Source organism: Trachemys scripta, chromosome 9 (assembly GCF_013100865.1).
Source record: "Trachemys scripta elegans isolate TJP31775 chromosome 9, CAS_Tse_1.0, whole genome shotgun sequence".
Classification (NCBI taxonomy): domain Eukaryota; kingdom Metazoa; phylum Chordata; order Testudines; family Emydidae; genus Trachemys; species Trachemys scripta.
This window is the reverse complement of record NC_048306.1, coordinates 45,212,482-45,239,304: the sequence shown is the minus strand read 5'-3', so window position 1 is coordinate 45,239,304 and position 26,823 is coordinate 45,212,482. Positions and strand designations below refer to the sequence as shown.

General features: G+C 45.1%; 1 protein-coding gene across 3 annotated transcripts in view; it reads left to right on the top strand.

Moving 5' to 3' along the window:
* The first annotated feature begins 2,849 nt into the window (after window positions 1-2,849).
* Window positions 2,850-26,823, top strand: part of LOC117882691 (protein eva-1 homolog C-like) — a 39,498-nt gene continuing 15,524 nt past the window's right edge. For 2 of the 3 annotated variants that reach the window (XM_034781333.1, XM_034781331.1), the window contains exons 1-2: window positions 2,850-3,081; window positions 21,434-21,633. In XM_034781333.1, the coding sequence (XP_034637224.1) occupies window positions 2,973-3,081; window positions 21,434-21,633 (309 nt within the window). In that variant the 5' untranslated portion in view covers window positions 2,850-2,972. The remainder of the gene's footprint in view (window positions 3,082-21,433; window positions 21,634-26,823) is intronic. The other variant, XM_034781332.1, reaches the window with a different exon arrangement.

Sequence of the window (26,823 nt, the reverse complement as noted above, 5' to 3'; positions counted from 1 at the left end):
CATGCTAGCTCACTGAGAGCTAGCACGTGTGTGTGTACATGAGGGGGGAATCACACCCCAAACTCCTAGTGTAGACATTACGCTGGTCTGACCGCCTGTACTACACAGGCAATAGAACTTCCCCCAAATAATTCCTGTTCGAACTAGAGCACATCTTTTAGAAAAACATCCAATCTTGATTTAAGGATGAAGCTGGAAACTCCGATGGAAGGCAGCTTGTTTGTTTTGCTGCTGTTTCCCCCTAATAAGTGCCGTTGTTTACCCAGATGGTGGATTCACCCATTCTGACACTGACACTGAATGTGGTCTTGGGCTAATCCCTTCACCGCTCCATGCCTCAGTTTCCCTATCTGTAAGATGGGGGCAAAAATCCCTTTCTAAAGTTCTCTGAGATAATAAGTGTCATGAAAGTGCTAAGTATACTGAGGATTAGCACAAAGCCCCTGCTTCCTAGCTTGAATGAGTCACCCCAGAGTCGCAGAGAGAGTTCAGAGATTTTTGAAAATGAGCATGCCCCTGGTCAGAAAATAGCTATTGCAAGGACATTTTGGTGACCAATGTTGTCTGTTGCAGCAGAGCGTATGGGAAGCATTTCTGCTGGGAGCTCCTGCTGTTATAGCACGGAGCCATAAGACACAGCCACTGGTGAGGAGCATATCATCACCTGCCTGGTGATACCCTGCAGCTCTGAAGTTGTCCTCTGCTGTTCACCTCCTGCCCAAGGACAGGAAGAAAGAGACACTTCCAAGGTGAAATGCATTAGAGAAGGCAAAGCATTATTATTCAATGACATTGATGCTCACAGGACAGGGCAAGAGATGGGAAAGAGCAGCCAGGGACCATTGATCTTAAGACTGTTAAATTAATACTGGTGGATTTTCAAAGAGCAATATTAAAACATAAACCAACCTTTAATTAATGTGAGTTAGGAAGAAACTTTCCCTATGGGCAGGTTATAAATAAATGCCTTTTACAGGGATGTTTGCACCTTCCTATGAAGCATCTGGGACAGAAACAGATTCTGGGCTAGATGGACCAATGGTCTGAGCTCGTCTGCCAATTCTTTAAAAAAAGCAAAGAACTGTCTCCTTCATCCAAGACCACTGGAGGAAGGGAAGAGGAAACATTTAGCATGAAGGGCAACTCCTTGTACAGCTGTTAAATAAATACCATGGCCAGAGATAGGGTAGTGCTACAGATATTTGTTTGAATTTGGAAAAAAAAATTCACCTTGTGCTTGTGCCCCTTTTGTAGGTACATTTTGCAAATATTCCAGCCAACTAATTCACTGGCAGGAATATTCCCTGAAACAGATAATGCTACACAAACACTGCAGAATGTTCCCCTTTGGTATCTGTAATCAGGGTATCCACAAAGGGAAAACCCGATTTTAAGAGTTATGCTCGTCCGGTAGGGGAACAGAAACAAAACTATGTGACGAATCAAAAGAGCACAGCTACTGAATACTCCAACAAACTGCTCCAAAGGAGGTGCTGACCCAAATTATTTGACAAACAATTTAGAGTCATAAATAAATCTAAGGACATTGCAGTCAGTTCTTGGGTAGTCCATGAACAAGAAAAGGCGATTTTATGTACTGTATACTGGGCAATAACATGAGAAGGCTCCTGATTTCTAAAACTAACCTGGCTCTTTCTTAAGAGACCTATTTACAGAGATGCTGCAGCTGCAGCTAGCATGCCAACTATGTGCACACAAACTGACTTCCTTCTCCAAACTCTTCCCTTCTGCCCCCCGTGCTCCCCTCTCCAAGTTCCTTCCAGGTTGCTGCAAGTGACATTTTCCAGGTAAATTGTTTGATACCATGGAGTCACAGATTTTTAACAACCATTTGAGAGCTCTTTAAAGAGTTGTGCCAGTGCCCTTGTCCTTGGCACTGTTGTCTTGTCTTTCTGGTGCTGACCTCAGATTCTAAGCAGCCAGTTCTCTGGACTTTGGAGGAGGGAATCCTTTGCTTTGGGCTTATCAAAGTTCTGCAGCTGAAGTAACAGCCGATGTTGTAACCCTTTCAGACTGCCAGGCACAACAACAATGTGTTGAAGATTTTCCACCACTTGTGAAAGTGCTGTGTGTCCTGAGTGCCCCCCAAAAGTCAATTCAATGCCTCAGGCAAATTACTGATTTCTCAGCAGGGGAGGATGAGGAGAGCAGCTGTGGATGGATAGAGGCAGCTAGAATTGCATACAGAGTGGTAGAAACTATGGGGCTTTACCGTTGGCAGGGAGAACCAGCCCACTCGCTCTCCCTGAGTGAATTTTCATGCAAGGGATCATTTCATGAGCATTTGTGAGGTTGGTGCAGGGTGCACATTTCCTCTGGAAAATGCCTCTTTGTGTGGCAGGCAGCCACCTGGCACCATTGCATTCAATGCAAAATCAAGACTTAAACAAACATTTGCTGAGATGGAGATTTTATGTATTTAATATCTCTATTCATGGTTTAAACAGGGAAAATGGCTTTTTATCTTTCTGAGAAACTAGAGGTGTAAGCTAGAAATCTGGCAAATACACGAAACCCTGATTTGTGGAGAGACGTTGTCTGTGTTTGGATTGTTTTTGCCAGTTTCACTGGCAGTGAAAACTCTGTGGACCCTGCTCCATGGCACAATTCCCCATCAGGTCTTGCTGCAGAATTCCAGTGGACCTTTGTTGTGGCTTATTCCTCCTTTTAAAGTGTGTGTGGTGGGGGGGAAAGACATCCCAGCTCTGAGAATGAGACTTTACTGGTTAATTAATGAGTCATTTTCTCATTGAAGGGAGAGAGAGAGAGACACACACACACACACACACACGTTCCTAGTAATTCTGGCAATGCAAAGAACCAACCCATTGTTAATGGACAATAGGAGCCTCTGAGCTACAGCACCAGCAGCAAAGAAAGATGAGATCCCACCCGGACTGGAGTCACGGTGGCTCTGGGACCCAGGCAACAGGGAATCCGGGATAAGCTACATGATGACTGTGTCTCAGCGGCTGCTTGGGGCTCGGGTCTCATGTCTGGGGGCAGTGCTGGGCTTCCTTTGCTTCTCAATGGTGCTGAAGGCAGCCCCTGAGTTCTCAGGTGAGTTTGTGAGATGGCATAGTGGAGGGTGAGGGTAGGTTGGAGGGAGAAGAATCTTCTTAAGTCTTAGCCCTGTTACCACTACCACTTCTTAGCAGACAGCGAATGAGGATGGGGTGGGGTGGAGATGAGAGGATAATTTCCTCTAATTGTACATCCAAGAGATCAGATTCTCAGACCTATCCAGGGAGAGGTTCCCACCAGTGAAGATGAAGGTGTAGGGCAGGGTTATATTTGTCGGAGGTGTGGGGGTGGCATAGTCTGTGTTTAGTTCTGGTGAATCAGGGTATGAGTGACACAAACAAATACACCCTGTTTGAGTTCAAGCCGGCTGTGATTCACCGGCAAGACTATTCTCCATCTGGCCCAGATCAGACCCCGAAGCAAACAATGCCTTCCCTGAGCTGTGACCGTTCTGTGTTTGCTACAAATGGTCTAGGAGCAGGGCCCTGCCTGCCACTGATGCTGCAGGCCAAGTTAGAATGGCAAAGTCACAAAGCAGAAAATGAATTCTAGGAAGATCCCTTTAACCCTGGTGACATTCCCTCCCTGCCCCATGGAAGTTTGGGCATAGAACGAGTGAGCTGTGAGGCACAGAGATAAAGCCCCGCAGCCTTTAGAACCCATGTGTCATAGTGTGACAGGTACCTTGAAAAGGGAGTTGGGTCCAATGCACCTGTGACTGGCCAGTTGCATCCCAGTTGGGCTTAAGGGAAGGCACCTGGGGCTGTGGGGGAGGAAGACAGGAAGGGGTAGGAGAGAGCTTCCTCAGAACACAGACAGAAGGAGCAGAGACTAGCCCCAGAGAGAGAGTTGCAGGAAGCATGGATGAGGGCAGTAACTGTGGCTGCTGGGGTGAGTTCTGTGGAAAGTCATGGGGTGGACTTGCTAGAGCTGGAGAACCCTGCCAAGTTGTGGGAAAGTTAGTGCAGAGGCCCCTGAAAATGAGGGGAAGAATCAGCTTGGTCAGTGTGTGCTGGGCATAGGGATTCTGGAGGGAGGTTCCATTGAGCGAAGTGGGGCACACAGGTGAGGAGCCCTGGGGCAGTGGAGCCCTGAGGGGGGCCCTCTTACAGGAGACCTGACTTGGGGCTACAGGAGAAGGCTGAGCCCCAAGTCTTCAAGGGAGAGAGCAAGGCTTCATGGCTTCAAGACTCATGAGAGAGCAGCAGGTCTGGGAACTCTCAGGTGGAGGAGAGTGAGGCCCTGGGGCAAGGGAATGGATCTGGGACCGAGTGGTTAATGACTCGGGTGGACAATCTGGGAACAGAGACCTTTGTATGGGATTGAAGAGCTGGTGCATTGTGAGTGGATTTTACTTTGCGGTTTTGTTTTACCATGAAGGATCTGCAGACTGTTGCCCTTTCTATGACTAAAAGGGTTTGCATTTGCCACGGAGGGAGAGAATATTCTTTTGCGTGGGTGACACTCTGGGGAAACTGAGGCAGACACAGCCTGACCCTGGAGGGCACCCCAGTGGGGGCAACTCAGTAATGCCATATGTATTTAGGACCCTCATCTGAGCAGTGTTTTGGTTCAGGATGAAATGAGGGGTCAGGTAGAGCACAGTCACAAATGGAGTCTCTGGCTGGAATGAGAGAGCTGGAATTTTTCATTGTGCAGGGGTTCAGATGGGCAGTGATTTGGATTCTAATGCCCGGATCTGAACCAGCACCCTTGCACTGCAGGTAGTCCTTGGGGGCTGTTTACAGCTGCTTCAAGGTCCTTTCATGGTGCTGGAGTAGCAGATAGGGGTTTCTTGGAGCAATTAAATGTCTGGCCCTAGAATTTATGAGCCCAGCTAAATATACCACCTCTGGGCCCAGTGGTGCTGAGCACCCAAACTCCAGTGACTTCAGTGGAACCACATTGTGACAGTGTACCCCATAAGGCTTTATGGGGAGGGGGTGCTTATAAATGTACGTATGACATAACTGGAATATGTTTTGTGCTGCCTGTGCCATGTAACATATCTCCGTAAGGGTTATGGTCTACTATGTCTATTCATCCTATTTGTACATATATATATCATTTTCTACTCGAGGTTAAGAATATGGGCTGTATGCTTGCCTGATTTCTAAGTAAGCTTTGTGAGGCATTTGGTCAGCTTCTTTAGGAAGGAATTTGCCAGGTTAAGTACCTGATCAGGAGACACTTAGGGAACAATGCATCTTGGAATGCTCCAATCCACATGAGAAGTCTTCCTGGAGACATGCAAGATGCCATGTGGACAATGGCGTTGGCCTGCAAAGACTGAGTCACACAGGGGCATGTGACTTGCCCAGGTGACTCCAAAACTCCATCTTGGAGCTGGGCTTTGCATAGGAGGGAGGTCTCCACCCACAAGAGAGAGTCTACTTAAACCTGTGGGAGACCCCTACATTTTGTCTTCAGCTGGCTAAAGAAGGAGCCTCTCCACCCCCCCCAGGATACTTGAAGGAGACTGAAACAAAGGACAGTAACTACAGGCGGTGTGAGTGATTGCTGGACCCAGGCTAAAAGGAGCTTAGCCTGTAAAAGGGAGCACTCTGGAATTGGTGAGGAAATTATCTGTATTCAGTTTGATTAGGCATAGATCTGCGCATTTTATTTTATTTTGCTTGGTGACTTACTTTGTTCTGTCTGTTACTACTTTGAACCACTTAAATCCTACTGTCTGTATTTAATAAAATCACTTTTTATTTAGTAATTTACTCAGAGTATGTATTAATACCTGGGGGAGCAAACAACTGTGCATATCTCTCTATCAGTGTTATAGAGGGCGAACAATTTATGAGTTTGCCCTGCATAAGCTTTATGCAGGGTAAAACGGATTTATCTGGGTTTAGACCCCACTGGGAGTTGGGCATCTGAGTGCTAAAGACAAGCACACTACTGTGAGCTGTTTTCAGGTAAACTTGCAGCTTTGGGACAAGAGATTCAGACCCTGGGTCTGTGTCTGGAGCCAGACGGGAGTGTCTGGCTCAGCAAGACAGGGTGCTGGAGTCCTGAGCTGGCAGGGAAAACAGAAGCAGGGGTAGTCTTTGCACATCGGGTGGCAGCTCCCAAGGGGGTTTCTGTGATCCAACCCGTCACACACATCTGTTTATGCAAGTAGAGAAACTGGCCCTACTATGTGACCATTACAGCATGTGACATTTCTCCAACTAAGCTCAGTCAAACCCCAGCTCAGCCTCTAGAGATTTGTGCCTAGCCAGAAAGAGCAAAATGTTTCCCCCCACCTTTGTCCAAAGACTCCTGGACGAAAAAGTGTTTGAGCGAAACCCAGCCACTTCCCATTTTGTGGTAAACTGAAACCTGCTGTGTATTTTTGGGTTTCACAGTAAACAGCCCTGAGCTACTAGGATAATAAACTGAACCCCCTGCCTTTCATTAAACCTAAGCATCTTGTAGAAGCACTAATGCATATCAAGATGTTACTTAGAATAACAGATGAGGCTGCAGTAAGATCAAAGGAAATGACTTCATCAGGCAGGGTTATGGTAACTTCATAACCACGAGAAGAGGGACTGAGTCACTGGAACCTCGAGGCAGGAACAATTCCCTGCAAGCCATGATCCTTAAAACAAACGTATGGGCTGAAGTCTGTTTAATTCTAACACTCCTAAAACAATGTATCCCAATCCGCCCGCATCTGTGGAAACAGAGGCTGGATTCTGGTATTATGCAATATACCATGTACCCATGTTCTACCAGTGCCCTCACCAGCTTTGGCCTCGTTTCAGATTTCATTTTAAAATAAAAGTTTTTAGTCCTAATGGTTGTAAAGAAAATTGCTGAACTATCAGGACAATCATTGCTGGGAGGTGCCAGCTACAAGAGAGAGTGGGAGTTGGGAGCATACTGCGGTATTGGATTATTTTTGAATGCTTGGCGTCAGGCACCTGAAACTCCTAAAATCAGCTTAAAAATCATGATATTAAAGAAAAGCCCAATACATTTTTATATATATTTGGATTATTAGATGCCTTTTGAGTTTTCAGCATTTAGGGTGCCCTCAGGTCATGTTTTCAAGCTTTTCTCCATGACCATCAGGGCTAGAAACTTACTTTAAAAAAAAAAAGCTAAGAGTTTCATATAGTCACTTGACTCCAGGAATTGGAGTTTTAAAAAAGCCATCAAAAGTCATGAAGCTCATGGTAAAATCATGAGAGTTGGCAACAATTAAGTTGTCATTGTAAGCTCAGTTGGCCATTCAATATACATAGGAGTTTAAAGAACAGGTCAGCACCATGTATGGCAGGCTATCAAGCAATGAAATCTCTCTTGTTTGGGCCATATTTGGAGGTGGTGTGGGCTGCCAAAAGTATGACCCCCCCCCCCCGCTTCCCCCGCCCTGGACCTGTGAGACCATTTGAACTACAGTTCCCAGAATGCTCCTGTTCTAAGGAACCTAGGAATTCCAGACTGGATCAAATATGTAGTTCATCTAGTCCAGTGTCATCTCCAACAGTGGCTGGTGCCAAATGCTTCAGAGCATACAAATCAATGATTTTTTAAAAAAAAATGGAAAAAATGGACTTTTTTGATAAAATGCTTTTTGAGGAAAAAACCTATCTAAAGGTAGTTTTAATTAAGATACATTATAGCTCAAAGAAATCTCATTATGGAATAGGGATTATACATTCTAATTCTATAGTATGAGAGACTATATTCATGTAATGTTTAAGAAAAGTTTTGTAAATGAGTTCCAATAGTTCATGGATTAGGGACCCAATTTTATGGGGTTCCAGGGGCTTCTGTATAGATTATTTTGGTTAATCTTTCTATCTACCCAATGGGACTCAGTGCTCAGTCTAGAAGATACCATCAGAGATGCTTAGTTTTGCAGTTCTCAAACTGTGGATTTGTGTCTCCAGAGATAACATGCTTGTTAACAGCAAAAGACTTTTAAATAAATAAATAATATATAGAGGTGAGAAATAACAGACCTCAACCCTATTGCCCCTTTGCAAATTTGTGTACACAGAGACAATCCCTTACCTCTCTCTAAAAGTGCAAATTTTCAAAAAGTTCAATGAATAGAAGATTGTTGGGGGTACAGGGTCCGGCGGCACGGGGGATGCCCGAAGCCGGTAGCTCTCGGGCAGCCCGGCTCTTAAACAGAGCCTCCAGCGGCTGCGGCTCTGTGTAACTGACACTGTGTCAGTTACACAGAGCCCCGGCGGCTGGAGGCTCCAGCCGCCGCGGCTCTGCTCCTCCCCGACTCTTCGGCTCTGTTTAAGAGCCGGGCAGCCCCCTGCCTCCAGACCCTGTGCCCCCAGCCGGGCACTTCCCCTCCCTGGCTCCGGCGGCGCAGGGTCTGGAGGCACAGGGCTGCCCGAAGCCGGTAGCGTTCGGGCAGCCCGGCTCTTAAACAGAGCCGAAGAGTCAGGGAGGAGCAGAGCCGCCATTTTCCCGGACATGTTCGGCTTTTTGGCAATTCCCCCCCCGGACGGGGGTTTGACTGCCGAAAAGCCGGACATGTCCGAGAAAAAGAGGACGTATGGTAACCCTAAGCTCCCTGCCCCCCCCCCCTCGGGGACTTGATTGAAGGGTCCTGGTTGTACCTACAAGCTCTGTTTGGGACTGTGTTCCTGTCGTCCAATAAACCTTCCGTTTAACTGGCTGGCTAAGAGTCACGGCGAATCGCAGGAATTGGGGCAGAGCCCTGACTGCCCCCACACTCCATGACAGAACCATTCAAGAAATATGTTTGCTGATGATGTTTTAAAGAAAGTCACACCAGTGAACTGGTGGAAGTCACTTAAGCACTTGGATTCAGAGACTGTTGAAGTGATAATCTCACTTTTAACAGCAGTAGCTTCTTCTGCCGGTGTAGAAAGAATATTTTCTTCCTTTGGACTAATTCACTCCAAATTGAGAAATTGTTTGGGACCTGAAAAAGCAGAAAAGCTTGTTTTTCTTTTCCAGATTCTAAACAAACAGGAAAATGAAGGTGAAAATAACCGAGTTAGCAGAAGCCAATATTTTAAGTTTCTCATGTTTCCTAGCTGACATAGTTGATTTAATTTTTGTTTGTTTTTTTTACATATTTCATTTAAGTATTTTAGTTAAAAATAATTTTAACAAAAACAAACCTGATTTTAAAAAACTTGAATGTTTAACTAAAGTCAAAAATTCATAGCTTGTTTTGTTAAAATATTATATGATGCTGTTGAAGAAAAAAATCCAGAATACATAACGTTGTTGTTTTAGTTAAATAAAACAATTTAAATGTCTGTCTGGTGATGTTCTCCTCCTAATACAGCATAGCAAGAAAATCCTCCAAATATTAATGATTAACCTGTTGAATTGGGGATAGTTCACCTCCCAGTGACTTCATAAATATCTGCTTCAATTACCTTTGGTAAATGAAATAACCAAACAATCATTCATTTTCTGATATAGCTGTAAAACTAATCTGAAAAGTTTTCAAAATAAATCACTTAAAAATGTATAGTGTGTGTGTACCTTCTAAAAATGAAACCTACATCTGTCTCTGAGTTGTGAAGAATATGTATTAAGGTTATAACAATGAACAAGAATGCACTTTTATGTAGAAATCCATGATTAAATCGAGTCTTCCTGACTAGTGATTTAAATCATGATTTAAATCACTTAGATTTAAATCAAATCCACCCTGCTTCAGAGGATGGTGCAAGAAACTCCGCAGTAGGCGGTTGGGTGATAATCTGTCCCCCATGAAGATCTCTTCCTGATCCCTAATACACCGCTACCTCGATATAACGCAATCTGATATAACACGAATTCGGATAAAACACAGTAAAGCGGTGCTCCGGGGCGGGGCTGCGCACTCCGGTGGATCATAGCAAGTTCAATATAACGCGGTTTCACCTATAATGCCGTAAGATTTTTTTGGCTCCCGAGGACAGCGTTATATCAAGGTAGAGGTGTAGTTAGTTAGAGATTGTCTTAAGCCCTGAAGCAGGAAGTTTTATATCGCTTCCAATAGTCTTGTTCTTATCATTAATTCTGATGTTTGCATAGTCTTGTTATATGTATAAATGTCCAATCCCTCTTTGAATCTTGCCGTTTAAGGGTTTTTTAAAAATAACTTATGGTTCTGGTTCCTGAATAACATATTACAGCAAATATAATAATAATATGTGCTCACTGGGTCAAATCTTGCTAATGTAGGCACTCCAACAGCTGGAGATGGGACACTAGATGGGGAGGACTCTGAGTTACTACAGATAATTTTTACCCAGGTGTCTGATTGGTGGGTCTTGTTGGCGGGAGTGGATCTCCCTCCTCCCTCTCAGTTCCCAGACACAGTTCGCTGGAAAATAATAGTCCAGAGTCCAGTCTGCAGGCAATTCAATGGGTTTATTGGGGCTAAGCAAGCAAGCATATTCTGTAGCCCTTCACACCAGTCGGGCTATCTCTATACGCTGATAGAGTTTTCCTCTTCCCCTCCCCCAACTACAGTTCTATATGCTGATAGAACCCCCTTCTACTCCTAACCCCTAGGTTTGCACGCCGACGGAGCTCCCTCTCCCTCCTCTCCCCCCCACCTTCTTGGCAAACTTAATTACATTTGTAGTGCCCCTCCCTTGGTACCACCCCTTCCAATATATGGGTGTGTTCCATTCTGGAAGGTCTTGAGTCTAGGGGCCATGAGACTACCTCTTTTGTACCTGATGGGAGAGTGTCATAGATATAAAGGGAAGGGTAACAACCTTTATGTACGCAGTAATATAAAATACCTCTTGGCCAAAGGTACAGAATCACTTACCTGTAAGGGGTTAATCAGTTCAATTAACCTAGTTGGCACCTGATCAGAAGGACCAATGGGGAAAGAAGATACTTTCAAATCTGGGGGGAAGGCTTTGTTTGTTCTCTTGTGTGTGTGTTTGCTCTTGAGACAGAGAGAGGGACCAGGGCAGAAAAAAAATCTCCTAAAAAGATCCTGAAATGATACATCTAAAATCACAGAAATTGTAAATAATAGCAAGGAAATGCATTAGATTATCTTTTGTATTAGCTTGTGAATTTTCCCTATACTAAAAGGTAATTTTATTCCTGTTTTGTCACGGGGAAGCAGAATCAGAGGGGAATCCTCTGCATTTTAAATCTTTTTATTTACTCTGTAAAGTTATCTTCCATACTGATTTTGCAGGTGTGATTCTTTTACTTTTTTTTAAATAAAATTCTTCTTTTAAAAACCTGATTGTTTTTCAGTGTCCTAAAAACCAGGGATTTGGTATGTGCTCACATTGCTAACCAATTGGTTGGTATATTATTCTCAAGCCTCCCCCGGAAAAGGAGTGAAGGGGTTTGGGGGGATATTTTGGGGGATATAGGGTTCCAAATGGCCCCTCCCTGAATATTTGTTTAAATCACTTGATGGTGGCAGCAATACTGTCCAAGGACAATGAAAGGAATTTCTGCCTTGGGGAAGTTTTTAACCTAAGATGGTGGAATATAAACTTAGGGGGTCTTTCATGCAGGTCCCCACATCTGTACCCCAGAGTTCAGAGTGGGGAGGGAACCCTGACAGAGGGGTAAGAAGCAGGGTTTCTTTTGGCCATGGTCACTTTCTTGCAGACTTTGTGTCTCATCTATATACCCTCCCGCTGCTCGATTAGCTCCTTATCTTCTCTTGTTACTGAAAGGCAAGACTACCCGCTTGGGGTGGGAGTGGGGGTGCGGCCTTGTGCTTTCACTTACATTCTCTTGCTTGCTTATTCAGCCTGTATAAACTAAAAGCAAGGCCAGAAGCAAGATTATTATTGTTTAGTCTCTACCCTTTTTATTTCACATTCTCCTAACAGGTCTCACCTACATGCCCAGGGTTTAAGAGGTTGCTGTATTTGGGGTCAGGAAGGAATTTTCCCCCGGGTCAGATTGGGAGAGACCATGGTGGGTTTTTGCTTCCTCTGCAGCATGGGGTCCAGGTTACTTGCTGGTTTGAACTAGAGTAAATGGTGGATTCTCTGTAAATTGAAGTCTTTAAATCAAGATTTGGTCACCACAAAGCTGCATTTTTTTTGGTGAATTTACTATTCGACCAAAAAATTTCTCCCAGTTCTAGTGCAGCCACACTGAAGTCGATGGTCCCAAAGGGCCAAATTCTGTGTTCAGTTACACCAGTGTAAATCCCTAGTAACTCTGTCGGCTTCAGGATTTGGCTCATAGGCCAAGTACATTGGTGCATTCTTACACCTGGGCTGAATTTGGCCTGGTATGTTTTAAGTGCCCCAAAATTATTGAGCTTGATAGGGTTGACTTACATAGTTGGGAAGAATAAGTCCATCCACTACAGGAATCAGTGGATGAATGTCTATGACCAGGATTATGCAGGAGGCCAGATTCATTGATTCCAAGGTCCAAAGGACCATTGTGATCATCTAGTCTGACCTCCTGTATAACACAGGTCAGAGACCTGCCCCAAAACAATTCCTAGAGCAGATCTCTTACAAAAAACGCCCAATCTTGATTTTAAAAGGGTCAGCGATGCAGAATCCACAATGACACTTGATAAATTATTCCAAGGATTAATTACTCTCACTGTTAAAATTTACACCTTATTACCAGTCTGAATTTGTCTCGCTTACAATTCTAGCCATTGAATTGTGTTAGACCAGGGATCGGCAACCTTTAGCATGCGGCTCGCCAGGGTAAGCAACCTGGTGGGCCGGGCCGGCTTGTTTACCTGCCGTGTCCACAGGTTCAGGCAATCGTGGCTCTCACTGGCTGCGGTTTGCCACTCCAGGCCAATAGGGGCTGTGGAAAGCGGCGCGGGCCAAGGGATGTGCTGGCCGCTGCTTCCCACCACCCCCATTGGCCTGGAGCGGTGAACCGTGGCCAGTGGGAGCCACGATTGCCTGAATCTGCGGACGCGGCAGGTAAACAAATCGGCCCGGCCCGCCAGGGTGCTTACCCTGCTGGGTCTCGTGCCATAGGTTGCTGATTCTTGTGTTAGACCTTTCTCTGCTAGACTGAAGAGCCCATTATTAAATATGTTTCCCAGGTAGATACTTGTAGACTGTGATCCAGTCACCCCTTCACCTTTTCTTTGTCAAACTAAAAAGATTGAACTCTTTGAGTCTATCACTATGAGGCAGATTTTCTGATCCTTTAATTGTTTTCATGACTCTTCTCTGAACCTTCTGTATTTTATCAACATCCTTCTTTAATTGTGGGCTCCAGAACTGGATACAGTATTCCAGCAGTGGTTGCACCAATGCCAAATAGGGAGGTAAAATAACCTCTCTAGTGCTACTCTAGATTCCCCTGTTTATGCATCCCAGAATTACATTAGCTCTTTTGGCCACAGCATCACATTGTGTGCTCCTGTTCAGCTGATTATCCACCACAGTCCCCAAATCTTTTTCAGAATCACTGATTTCCAGGATAGAGTCCCCGAGCCTGTAAGTGTGGCCTGCATTCTTTGGTCCTAGATGTATACATCTACATTTAGCTGTATTAAAATGTACATTGTTTGCTCGCATCTAGTTTACCTAGTGATCCCGCTCTCTCTGAATCAGTGACCTGTCCTTGTCTTTGTTTATTGCTCTCCCAATTTTTGTCTCATCTGCAAACTTTATCAGTGATGATTTTGTTTTCTTCCAAGTAGGGCTATCAAGTGATTTAAAAAAATTAATCGCACATTAAAAACATTAATTGCGTGATTAATCATGCTGTTAAACAATAATAGAATACCATTTAAATAATTTTTGATGTTTTCTACATTTTCAAATATATTGATTTCAATTACAATACAGAATACAAAGTGTACAGTGCTCACTTTTTATTTATTTTTGATTACAAACATTTGCAATGTAAAAATGATAAAATAAATAGTATTTTTTCAATTCTCCCATTACAAGTACTGTAGTGCAACCTTTATATCATGAAAGTTGAACTTACAAATGAAGAATTATGTACAAAAAATAATGACTTTGTTTTTGAATGCAATGTAAAACTGTAGAGCCTACAAGTCCACTCAGTCCCAGGGCCGCCCAGAGGATTCAGGGGGCCTGGGGCAAAGCAATTTCGGAATACCATACAATACTATATTCTCGTGGGGGCCCCTGTGGGGCCTGGGGCAAATTACCCCACTTCCCCCCGCCCCCCACCCACGGGCGGCCCTGGGAAAAATAAATCTTCCACACCTCGGCACAAACCCAGTTTTGAGAAAACTTCTTTACAAGGTATCACTGGTTCTCAGCATCAGCTAGTGCTAAAAGGCACTAAAGCTCATTAAAAGGGTTGGACAAATATTTTGGGTCAAAGCTTTTTTTGGATCAAAAACTAGGGGGTTTTAAAAAGCAGAAAAAATCATGGACAATGTCTGCTTTCCTTCAAAATGTGTTGTGTTGTTGTTTTTTTTTATTAAAAAGCTGAAATTAGTCTGCCAAAACCTGAATATGGTTTGGGGTTTCAGAAGTGTGTGGTCAAATATTTGCTACTTGCTATGTTTGATTGTTTAAAGAAACAATAAACAAATTCTGCTTAAAAAAAAATCCAAAACTTTTGAACTTCAGCTTGTGACCAAACGCGTGAGCCCATCCAGTCAGAGATTTTTCCAGGTTTCTGATACTCTGCTGGCTTCCTTGACTCATATCTGTCTCCACAACTTTGGGTTAATTTAGGTTAGAACATAAGAACAGGCATACTGGGTCAGACCAAAGGTCCATCCAGCTCAGTATCCTGTCTACCGACAATGGCCAATGCCCCAGAGGGAGTGAACCTAACAGTTAATGATCAAGTGATCTCTCTCCTGCCATCCATCTCCATTCACCCTCTGACAAACAGAGGCTAGGGGCACCATTCCTTACCCATCCTGGCTAATAGCCATTAATGGACTTAACCTCTGTTTTGTCTGTTTCCTAGAGACTGGCTCCATGGGGTCCCTCACAAACTGGAGACGGTTACTGGGGTTTGTCTTTAGTATAGCTTATGTACATATTCCACAAACTGAGCATTTGAGCTTGTTCCAGAATCTGGGATGAGCCTATGTCGTGAAAACTGAAATGCTCAAAATAGCACATGCATGTGAATGGACACAGGGTGCTAAAATTAAATTAACCCAGGGGGGTCTCAAACTGGGGGTTGGGACCCCTCAGGGGGTCACAAGGTTATTACTGGGGGTCGCGAGCTGCCAGCCTCCACCTCAAACCCCACTTTGCCTCCAGCATTTATAATAGTATTAAATATATAAAAAAGTGTTTTTAATTTATAAGGGTGGGGGTCGCACTCAGAGGTTTGCTATGTGAAAGGGGTCACCAGTACAAAACTTTGAGAAACACTGAATTAACCCCTCTGAAGCCTCAGGGAATGCAGAGAGGGGGGTCTCCCTTGCTAGGGTTGGGTAGGAGGTAGGTGGTGTAGGATATTGCTCTTCTCATATGATCCCTCCCACAGTGGCTAATTTTAAATGAAGCTACACTCCCCTGACATGAATCTCCCTATGGCACTGAAATTAATTTGACATTTGAGAAGTGAAAGGGACGGCAGCCCTAATGGAAAAGCTAACAGCTTGGCTCGTCTGCAAGCCTCAAACTGCTGATGAGCTTTAGGGTAGGGAAGGCTGTGCCTCCCAAACAGCCTGGCCCTGCCCCCTATCTGACTCCCATCCACATCCACTGCCCCCCCGACTGCCCACCACTCTCAGAATCCCCAACCCATCCTGCTCTTTGTCCCCTCACCGTCCCCCAGAGACCTCCCCCCAACCACCATCCCGGGACCCCACCCCCACAACCCCCCCCCTGCTCCCAGTCCCCTGACTGCCCCGACCCCTATGCGGCCCCCGGCTGAGTCCTGACAGACCCCCAGAATGCCCATGATCCAACCCCCCCCCGTTCCCTGTCCCCTGAGCACCCCCCAACCTCTGCCCCTCCCTGCCCCTTATCCAACCCCCTGGGCCCCTTACCCCCGGCTCCCCCCTCAGCGCGCCGCATCCAGGAGCGTCCCTGGACAGCACTGCAGCGTGGCTCCGGTGGGGCCTGAGCTCCTCCCTGCTCAGAGCCGTGTGGTAAGGGGGCGGGGCTGCGAGCTCTAGCGGGGCCTGAACTCCAGTCACTCGGCCCGGAGCTCATAGCCCCGCCCCCTTACCACGCGGCTCCAAGCGGGGAGGAGCTCAGGCTCCACCTGGATGGGCTGAGGCTCCGGGAGAGGGGCGGATGCGGGGTCGGGCCAGGGCCAGGGAGGGAGCCTCAGCCCTTCTCGTGTGGGCCCCTGCGGAGCCCGGGGCCTGGAGCAAATTGCCCAACTTGCCCCCCCCCCCCCCCCCCCCCGGGCAGACCTGCTCAGTCCTACTTCTTGTTCAGCCAATCGCTCAGACAAACAAGTTTGTTCACATTTGTGGGAGATAATGCTGCCCACTTCTTGTTTACAATGTCATCTGAAAGTCAAAACAGCCATTTGCATGGCACTGTTGTAGCCGGCGTCGCAAGATATTTATGTGCCAGATGCGCTAAAGATTCAAATGTCCCTTCATGCTTTAACCACCATTCCAGAGGATATGTGTCCATGTTGATGATGGGTTCTGCTCGATAACGATCCAAAGCAGTGCAGACCGAAGCATGTTCATTTTCATCATCTGAGTCAGATGCCACCAGCAGATGGTTGATTTTCTTTTTTGGACGTTCGAGTTCTGTTGTTTCTTCACTGGAGTGTTGTCTTTTAAGACTTCTGAAAGCATGCTCCACACCTAGTCCCTCTCAGATTTTGGAAGGCACTTCAGATTCTTAAACCTTGGGTCAAGTGCTGTAGCTATTTTTAGAAATCTCACAAACATCTCTTTGTGTTTTGTCAAATCTGCATTGAAAGTGTTCTTAAAACGAACATGTGCTGGGTCATCATCTGAGATTGCTATAACATGATATATATGGTAGAATGTGGGTAAAACAGACCAGGAGACATACAATTTTCCCCCAAGGAGTTCAGTCACAAATTTAATTAATGCATTATTTTTTTAATGAGCATCATCAGCATGGAAGCATGTCCTCTGGAATGGTGGCTAAAGCATGAAGGGGCACGCAAATACTGAGCATATCTGGCACATAAATACCTTGCAATGCCGGCTACAAAAGTGCCATGCAAATACCTGTTCTCACTTTCAGATGTCATTGTAAATAAGAAGCAGGCAGCATTTTCTCCCATAAGTGTAAATAAACTTGTTTGTCTTAGCGATTGGCTGACCAAGAACTATGACTGAGTGCACTTGCAGATGCTAAAGTTTTATACTGTTTTGTTTTTATGTAACAAAAAAAATCTACATTTGTAAGTTGTACTCTCATGATAAAGAGAATGCACTACAGTACTTGTATGAGGTAAATTGAAAAATACTATTTCTTTTATCATTTTTACAATGCAAGTATTTTTAATAAAAATAATAATATAAAATGAGCACTGTACACTTTGTATTCTATGTTGTAATTGAAATCAATATAATTGAAAATATAGAAAAACATCCAAAATATTTAATACATTTCAATTGGTATTCTATTGTTTAACAGTGTGATTAAAGCTGCAATTAAATCGTGATGAATTTTTTTTAGTTAATCGCGTGAGTGAACTGCGATTAATTGACAGCCCTACTTCCAAGTCATTGATAAAAATGTATCTTCTGATTTTAAAATCTATTAATGTAATGGTAGTTCTAATCCTAGTACTTTTTAGCATAGGCACTGCTGTTTGGACTATACTACCTAGAATCTGCAACAAGGAGTAATAATTATTAACATTATCATTTGTAACTTCTATAGAATCATAGATGTGCTTGGCACTTTACAATATAGATAAAGACTGAGTCTCTGTCCCGAAGACCTTACAATCTAAGCTGGTCATCCTGCAAAATCATACGATCATAAGTAGTCCCAATGCTTCAATGGACTGTTCATGTGTATTAAGTTAAGCAGATGCATACATTTTTGTACAATTGGACCTTTGTGCAGATGAGACAAAAGTGAGAAAGTGAATTAAGAGGAGGGAAGCATGTGGGAGAAGACCGTGTGATTATGAGTATATGTGCTTATCTAGAAGGGAATATGACATCCTTACAACTGTGACTATGCATCAAGATGATGAATGTTTCTAAAAATAAGTTATATTTTGGGTTTGTCGCTGTGCTCAGTGGATTTTTAGCTGTACAGCCAAGGTTGGTGTGTTTCTTTACAAAAATTAAACCCTACGGAGTGTGGTGTATTGTACATATCTGTCTTGTTATACAATTCCCAGCACCCTGCATGTTACAAAGAAATGCCAACACTTCTTTGGATGCTGAATCCTGAGGTTTTGGCAGCTTTGGGCTTTTAGATTCACCTATCACAGTGTATTTTCCTCCTTGGTGTATCAATGACACACCTCTGCTAGGAATTATTACTGGTGCTGGTTAAGCACCTTAGCAGTAAGTTCTAACTTGGGTGGGCTATTGTTTTGTATCTCACATGTCAGAACCCTCCTCCACCAATCAACTTGAGCCTCTGGTTCTGTCATTTGCTTGCCACCTACACTTAAGGTGTATTTGCTGTGGTGCCCCGGAGGCACGCTCTGACCTGTGATTCACTGGTCGATGGACACCTGTATTCTGCTGGCTATTGATGCATTGCTTGTGACATGAACTCGTGCACTGTGTCTAGCTTTTGATGGAGAGGTGCCCACATTAATTTACAGTAATTGGTCTTTTGCAGGCCATGGCACAAAGAGACCAACTGACTGAATGGGCTATGAAGAGTGGTCCCAATGGGGGAAATTGGCACTGCCATCGTCTGAGCCAGCCCTGTCCTTTGGCTCAGTGGAACACTTCGGTCTTTGGGGCTGTCAGTCTGTCTTGTTTCACAGCACTAAATTAAATGTTAAAGGATAAGGCACCAGGCTGGGAATTAGGAACCCTGGGTTCATTTTCTGGCTTTGCCACCACCACCTTGCATGGCTTTTGGCAAGTCACTTCATCTCTCTTTGCCTCAATTTCCCCATCTGTACAATGGGAATAACTACACTTGCTTTCTCCCACCCTTTGTTTGTCTCATCTCTTCAGATCATAAGTCCTTTGAAGCAGGGGTTGTCTCTTAGCAGGTATGTGCAGTGCCTAGAACAAATCAGACCTGATCCTAATTGGGGCCTCTAGGCAACCATATTCCACACTTGAATCACTGTACTCTGTGGGGACCCTTGAAGAGCAGTACTTTTCCAGGATATGAATGTTGCTCTGTGGCCTTGTTGATCCTGTCAGCCTCTTTCAATGGACACCAGTGCCCCAAGAGCCTCCCTCTTTTGCCCTTGTTGGGTCAGCACTGTTCTTTCCTGGAACCAGCACCCGTTCCAAGGAATGCCATTTCTTCCCCTCTGGGGGAGGTGGGCTTTGCAGGGACCCCACCAAAGCTGTTGATCTGCTGCCCTCTTGGCTGCATTTCCGTCCTCCTCCCTTCCTTTCTTGTTTTCTTCTTTGTAGTTACATTAAGATGAATGAACCAGTTGTGAAACCCCGAGGCCCTCCAGGGACAGATTTCAGATGTTTATTCTTCTCTCACCAATGAAAAGAGAAGGAAAGAAAATGATCAAAAAATCTGCTGCTGTGTCCAAGTGTATAATTAACCCTTTGGGGCCCGGAATGAGTCTGCATACAGGAAACCCTGCACTATCAGGAGCTCTGACTCCAGACATCAAAGGGTTAGTGTCAGCACTGAGTACTGGGAAGGTAAAAGAGGCCATTGTACAGCAGAGCTTGGTACCAGGGTTTCTGGATGGATTCAGAGAGCACGTGTGGATACAGTCGGTGTGGATGGCAGCTCCTTCCCCAGATAGCCCAGCTGGAGGGATGGGGGATAGCTGGATGTACACAGCCCCACCACATGGCTCTCCAGATTCTTCACCAGCTGTGAATTCAGAGCTTCTCAGACCAGTGATTGAAAAAGAATCTGATCAATTGACTCCTTTACTCAGAGTCATAGATTAGGCCAAGGGTTTCTGAGACTTTGACTCTTGCTTGTAAATAGGGCTGGCTCCAGGCACCAGCTAAGGAAGCAGGTGCTTGGGGCGGCCAATACAAAGGGGCGGCACGTCCGGGTCTTCGGCGGGAATTCGGCGGCAGGTCCCTCAGTCCCTCTCTTCCTCTTTGAGCTGCCGCCGAAGTGCTGCTGAAGAGGAAGAGAGGGAGTGAAGGACCCGTCGCCAAACTGCCACCAAAGAATGGAGCGGCTCGATTGAGCTGCCACCAAAGTGCTGCCAATCGTTTTTTTGGGTTTTTTTTTGCCGCTTGGAGTAGCAAAAAACCTGGAGCCGGCCCTGCTTGTAAAACTGGGGTGCTGTTGGTTTGTGGATCTCTAAGGCCTTGTCTACAAATGCCTAGTGTAGCCTCTCTGGTGAGATCTGAACTGGTGTAAATAGTGCAGACTCCTGTAGACACAGATGCAGCTACATCAGGGGTTGAAATTCCAGTGTAGACAAGGCCTAAAACCTAGAAGGGATGCTGGCATTAGGTTGACCAATTCACTACCCATCCTGGCTATTAAATCCCCAAGCTCTGTTATGAAAAATATTAGATTATAGCCTTAGAAGCGATGAATCTATGAACCATCTTGGTCTGTTTCTACAGTAAGTTTGTTATGTCACCAAAAACCTTGAAAACCCCCAATTGGTTCTTTTAGCTTAAAGACGGGTTAAAAAAAAAACAAATTTTGTCTCCAACTCTTGCTTATTCTTTCCAAGTGGCTGAGCTGGTTTTTGTTACTTTTATCCCACTTTGGACAACCCTTAGTGTAGACCAGGGGTTCTCAAACTTCACTGCACTGCGACCCCCTTCTGACAACAAAAATTACTACAAGACCCCAGGAGTGGGGACCAAAGCCTGAGCCTGCCCAAGCTCTGCCACCCCAGGTGGGGAGAATCAAAGCCAAAGCCAAAGCCCAAGGGCTTCATCCCCAGGCCCCTGCCATCCAGGGTGGAAGCCCTCGAGCTTTGGCTTTGGCCCTGGGTGGTGGGGCTCAGGCTTTGGCCCTGGGCCCCAGCAAGTCTAATGCCAGCCCTGGCAACCCTACTAAAATGGGGTTGTGACCCACTTTGGGGTCCTGACCCATAGTTTGAGAACTGCTGGTGTAGACCTTGGTACAATATTCCCCTTCCCCTGCCTGGCAGAAAAGTGCATTCCCCTCCCTGCCACAACATCTCCCTCCCTCTTTGAGTTTGCATTTGCCTAGGATACTGCCCCAGTTCAGGGCCATCCCTTTCCTCCCCCTCCGCCCTCCTCCCCCCTGCTGCCAGGAGTCTGGAGGCTGTGTTCTCATTCCCTGCAGCTCTAGCACTTCCCAGCTCTAATGACTCTCTCTATTTTATAGAGACAAGGTGGGACTAGCATGGCTACAACAACCCTGCATACAACATCTGTGTGTTTTACTCCTCTCAGGTTACCTTCAAAAGGTGCTGAAGAACCACACAGCCCACGCCTGTGATGGGGAGCAACTGGGAGTCATTTGTCCCCACAAGACCTCCATTAGCATCCTATCTGCATTTTATGGGCGTCGAGTGCCCAGCCAGAACCTCTGCCCGAGTACTGGCAATATCTCTGGTGAGAGCATCATGTGTGTATCTGCCACAGCCCGCCAGGTAAAAGCAAAAACATCCTTGAAATTCACAAGTAACAACATTCTAAGGGAGTGCAGGAAACCAGGGCAGTACCATGCATGGAGGTGTTCAGGGTGACATGGGATGCTTTTGGGTTCAGGCAAGGGAGATTAGATTGTCTGATTGGGGGCCCCCAAAGTGCTCCCACATCTGCCAACTGGCCCTCAAACACTGTAGCCTCAGGTCCCATCCCAAAAAATGGTGGGTGGTTTGGGACCTTGTAGTGAACTCTCGCCCCTTACTTATACATGCAGAAGGAATTCAGGATGCTATTTTACCAGTGGAGTGATGAAAGGTACTGACACAATGGGACCTTCTGTGATGGATTGGGTGGGTTCACCTCCTGGAACTGCATTTGAAGATATAAACCTAGGAAGAGGCGTTACAGATTCATTTTAACCAAGATGAATTTTGGAATATGCATACAAAAAATTAATTGTGAGAAATTTATCCATGTTAGGGCTTAACCCAGAGACGAAGGATGGTCCAGTTGCTGTGTAACCCCAAAAAACTGATTCTGGGATGCCGCTCTAATAATCTATCCCCATTAAACTGTCCTTCCCGAGATGTAAGTTTCCAGGGTTGTTAAGGAAACACTAAAGGACACGGATATAACCTTCGGATAAAGAAATTGACACAGGAAGTATTGTTTTTCAAAACAACGTAACTAATAATCCCTAATACACTGTATCCTAAAAATTCTAAACAAAAAACACAAAATCCCTTGTTGCAAGTTTAAAGAGCATTTAAACCACAATAGTATATAGTTTATGATTCTAAGCAAAGTGCTTTGTTACAAGTGGCCAGTTTGTAACAAATCGCAGACAGTTGTTCTTTCAATCAGTGGTTCTTAACCTTTCTAGACTACTGTACCCTTTTTAGGTGTCTGATTTGTCTTCTGTACCCCAAGTTTCACCTCACTTAAAAACTACTTGCTTACAAAATCAGACATAAAAATACTAAAGTGTCACAGCACACTTACTGAGAAATTGCTGCCTTTCTCATTTTTATCATATAATTATAAAATAAATCAGTTGGAATATAAATATTGTACTTACATTTCAGTGTGATATTGAGCCTGTTTTTTTCACTTGTGAGCCTTGTCTGAAGCCCAAGCCTTGCTGTCCAGGGCTGAAGCCCTGCATGCCACCAGCTGATTTTGGCTCTGCACTTGCAACCCCATCCTGTGACCCCCATGGAGGCTTCAAACCCCAGGTTGAGAAACACTGATCTAGATGAGTTGAGTACCTCCTGGAAGACCTTTGAGTACCCCTGGTTGAGAACCACTGCTTTATATTTCACACAAGTAAAATACAATTAAAAGACACATACTTCTAGCATACACATGTTAAATACTATGCTAGACTACACTACACTACAAATTATATTAAAACTGGCAAGCTTACTTTATAAATCCATTGGTATCCCTTTATATCACTACTGCTGCTGTGATAAATCTTTTACTATTCTTCTTTAATTGCAGTTCAGCTCCTGGTCAGTCAGCTCTGCTCTGTCTCTCTCTCTGCAGCTTTTCTGACTTCTTTGGCTACTCTTACTGGTTTCCAATTCCTCCGTCTGCTCCCGACTGAATTCCCCTCTCTCTCTCTCTGACTCGGACTCTGAAACTGCCTGCTGGCAGCTGGCCTTTTATGATGCACTTGTGGCTCTCTCCTAATATACCTTTCTATTCTTAGAAGCAATTACCTCACTTGCACATGCCCAGTATCAACCATTAGTTTAGGAAATGTAAATTTCAGAGATTTAAATAAGAAAGATCATGATTTTTAATTTACTGGGGCTAATATAGAACCAAAGGAAATCATTGTTTTCCTTTGACTCTGGATACTCGAGCCATGTATGGTGGAGGTGAATGCCAAGAGATTCTTTGAGAGGTGCTTTTATTGTGTAGAGTCCAATGGCAAAAGAATTTTTAAATCTGATTAAATACTTTCTTAACATTGCACTTTTGCTGGGAAGAGATCTGCCTTCACATGGGCTTATGAAGGAAAGAGATTGTGTGTCAAAGAGTCAGAAAGCCAGATAGAGGCACAGGTTCTTTGACATTAGCAGTAACTAACTTTTCATTCTGTGTGTCACCATTTTAAGGAGGGGTGTCTGGATAGGAAACTAGGAGATATGTTGGGGTTTTAAAGCAACTGAACCTCACCCACCCCACTAGGTTCTGACAACTACTGTGAAAATTGTTTGAGGTGGGTGGCATCCTCTGACTGTCTGGAACATGCAGTGACTTTTCTAACACCAGTTAGATCCTCCTCACAATCACAGTGGAATGTTTTTATTTAGTGACAGGCCATTTCACCATTTAGTGCAAGCTGATCTTCATCCTCTTCATTTAATAGAAACATTCTTGACTGTCCCAGCTGACATATCAGGGAGTCAAAATGGGGCTATGAGCCTAGACTGATCCTGGGTCTCTGATCTCATGAGCCAGGGGACTTTATACTTGTGAAATTTTATTGCCTCTTGTTGGCTTATCTTGGGGATAGGATGCAACTGGGTTTTGCTATTGAATTGAGAGCTATGACTTGTTTTGTAGCTGAGCCTATGGTAACACCACTAAGCTCCTTTTTACTCACCATCACCTCCTTGTTCTAGATTCACCAAGAGAGTGGAAATCCTTGTCCTTGTGCCTTTGGCTGCCAAGGGCAGCGGGACTTAAAGAGAATATTAGAGCAAGAGGTGTGCAGAGCAGCCCAGGAGAACTAAGAGCTGATCGGAACCTTCCTTATAACCTCAGACTGAACCTTTCATAGTACACGTCTCACTAATAAGAGCAACCCTCCATAGGCAGTTAGGAGTGCCCTGGATGTCATGTTCCCTGAGTCAGGAATAGAATAAGGAATGAGGCCGACTGGGGATAGCAGTGTTACCATCTCCCCATAGCTCATAGTTATCATTCGTCTGATGAAGTGGGTATACACCCACAAAAGCTCATGCTTCAATACATCTGTTAGTCTATAAGGTGCCACAGGACTCTTTGCTGCTTTTACAGATCCACACTAACATGGCTACCCCTCTGATACTAGAGTTATCATAGTTATCAATCCAGAGTTATTCATCACCACTCTTAACATGGGTGACCGTTGGGGCAATCCCCTCAACCCTCAGAATCAACTAACTTTCCTGGCTGTCTGGAAACCAACCTGATTTCAATGAAAATAATGGTGCTGATAATGAGCATAAATCACACAACTCTTTCGAAGATTCCCCAGCGCAGCAGCTCTAGTTCTTTGTCTGCCATTTCACTTTTGACTTAATAAACACACCAAAGGCTTTTCACCCATGGGCTGGGCTTTCAATTTGCAACTTTTGTTCCCCATCAAACGTCTCACATCAGCCTGAGCTGTCCTTGTGTTGTGCCTCTCTTTAGTTACAACCCAGCTAGAGGAGGGTAGGGTAACTCCCTGGTTTCCCTCCAGGGACTGAATCTCCCTGGCCAATCCAAGTATGCAAACTAGGAAATATCATCTGGTCCAGCTGCTGATCATTTTAATCATGGATAAGCCTGTGATTCTGTCACAGAGGTCATGGAAGTCACAGATTTCATGACTTTCTGTGACCTCCGGGACTTCCAGAACAGTTGATACGGCCGACTCCAGGGCCACTCGAACAGATGGCCCCAGGACCAGCTGCTCCGGTGTCCCACGGCCAGCCACACCGGCCGCTGCTGGAACGGCCCCGGGGCCAGCTGCTCAGGCTGTCCCCAGGGCCAGCCGCATCGGCTGCTTCTTGAGTGTCCCCCGGCAGCTGGCTCCAGGGAGCGCCGGGGCCCCCTGAAGCAGAGATTCAGTCATGGGTATTTATAGTAAAAGTCATGGACAGGTCTCAGGCCGTGAATTTTTATTTATTGCCCGTGACCTGTCCATGACTTTTACCAAAAATACCTGTGACTAAATCTTAGCCTTAATCATGGATTGAGAGGCATAGTATTCACCAACTGACTCCTGCATGGGCATTGAAACGGCTCAGTTGTTTCTTCTGCAAACTTTACTGGCTTATTTTAGTTGGTCCTTCTGAAGCCCCACCCCCATGCTCTGCATAGCCAATGGGGACAGGAACCCTGTGCTTATCCACTTCCGGGTAATCTTTTTCTATGAACATTGAGGACGAGCTGTGACCCTAGCTGTACATATCACATTGTATGTATTATGCTTATTGATTGCAGGGTCCATTGACTTAAGGTATTGAGGCTTAAGAGTGAAATGGGTCAAAGTTATTTTCCATTTGTGTCATTACAGATACAGTGTAGAGGGAACCAGTCACCAGGTTTGGAGGCTTATTGAGTTATTTGTCATTATGGCCTGTAGCCATCAGTCCCCTATTCCTGCCACTTGTGGGGCCCACTGACTTTCCCTTACTCACCACAACCAGGATGCAGGGCATTTCTTAGGGGGCTTTCTAAACCAAGCGCTCTGGGGAATGTGCCCTTCCTCCCCACCCCCAACTGCCTCTCACGAGGTCAGAAGGCTGCCGGCCCTTTAAGGGAAGTCCCTATGCTAGACGCATGAAGTCATTCAAGCCTCCAGTGATCTCATTGTACACAAAGATGATAGGATTAGAACCAAAGAAATGGTATGTAAATAACAGCTCTGGTGTGACACTCCATCAAGGGTCACCCTAGGGCTAAGTACAAGGAATAAGAGACACCTCACAATTTTAGAGAGCACTTTCTCACCCTCCTAGGGGATCTCAGAGACACCACTCTGTGGCTTTCAGCTCAGCCCAGCACACATATACATTCCAGGTTTCTATCTGGCCCCACCATGGGAATCAGTAATGCACTTATCCCAGCAGCCCTCTGTGAGGCAGGGCTATGTGTCTCATTTTACAAGGTGTGGAATTAAGGCTCAGAGAGATTAAGGAGTTTGTCCATAGTAACATGTGGCAGAGGAGGGAATCAAACCCAGGTCTCCCCCAGCCTAGACAAATGCTCTAATCACTGAACCATCCTTTCTCTCTGCAGCATGCCTGGCTTGTCTGCTGGGGTCTAGCCCTGAACTGATCCAGGATTGTTTCCAGGGCGGTAGCTAAACTCTCTCATTGCCTAGTCTACCTTTGCATTTCATCACCTCTACTAAGCATCCTGGATCTTGCAGGCTGCCTGCTTTTTGGGGTAGTCATAAAGACCAGGCTTTGGCAAATGTCTTGTCT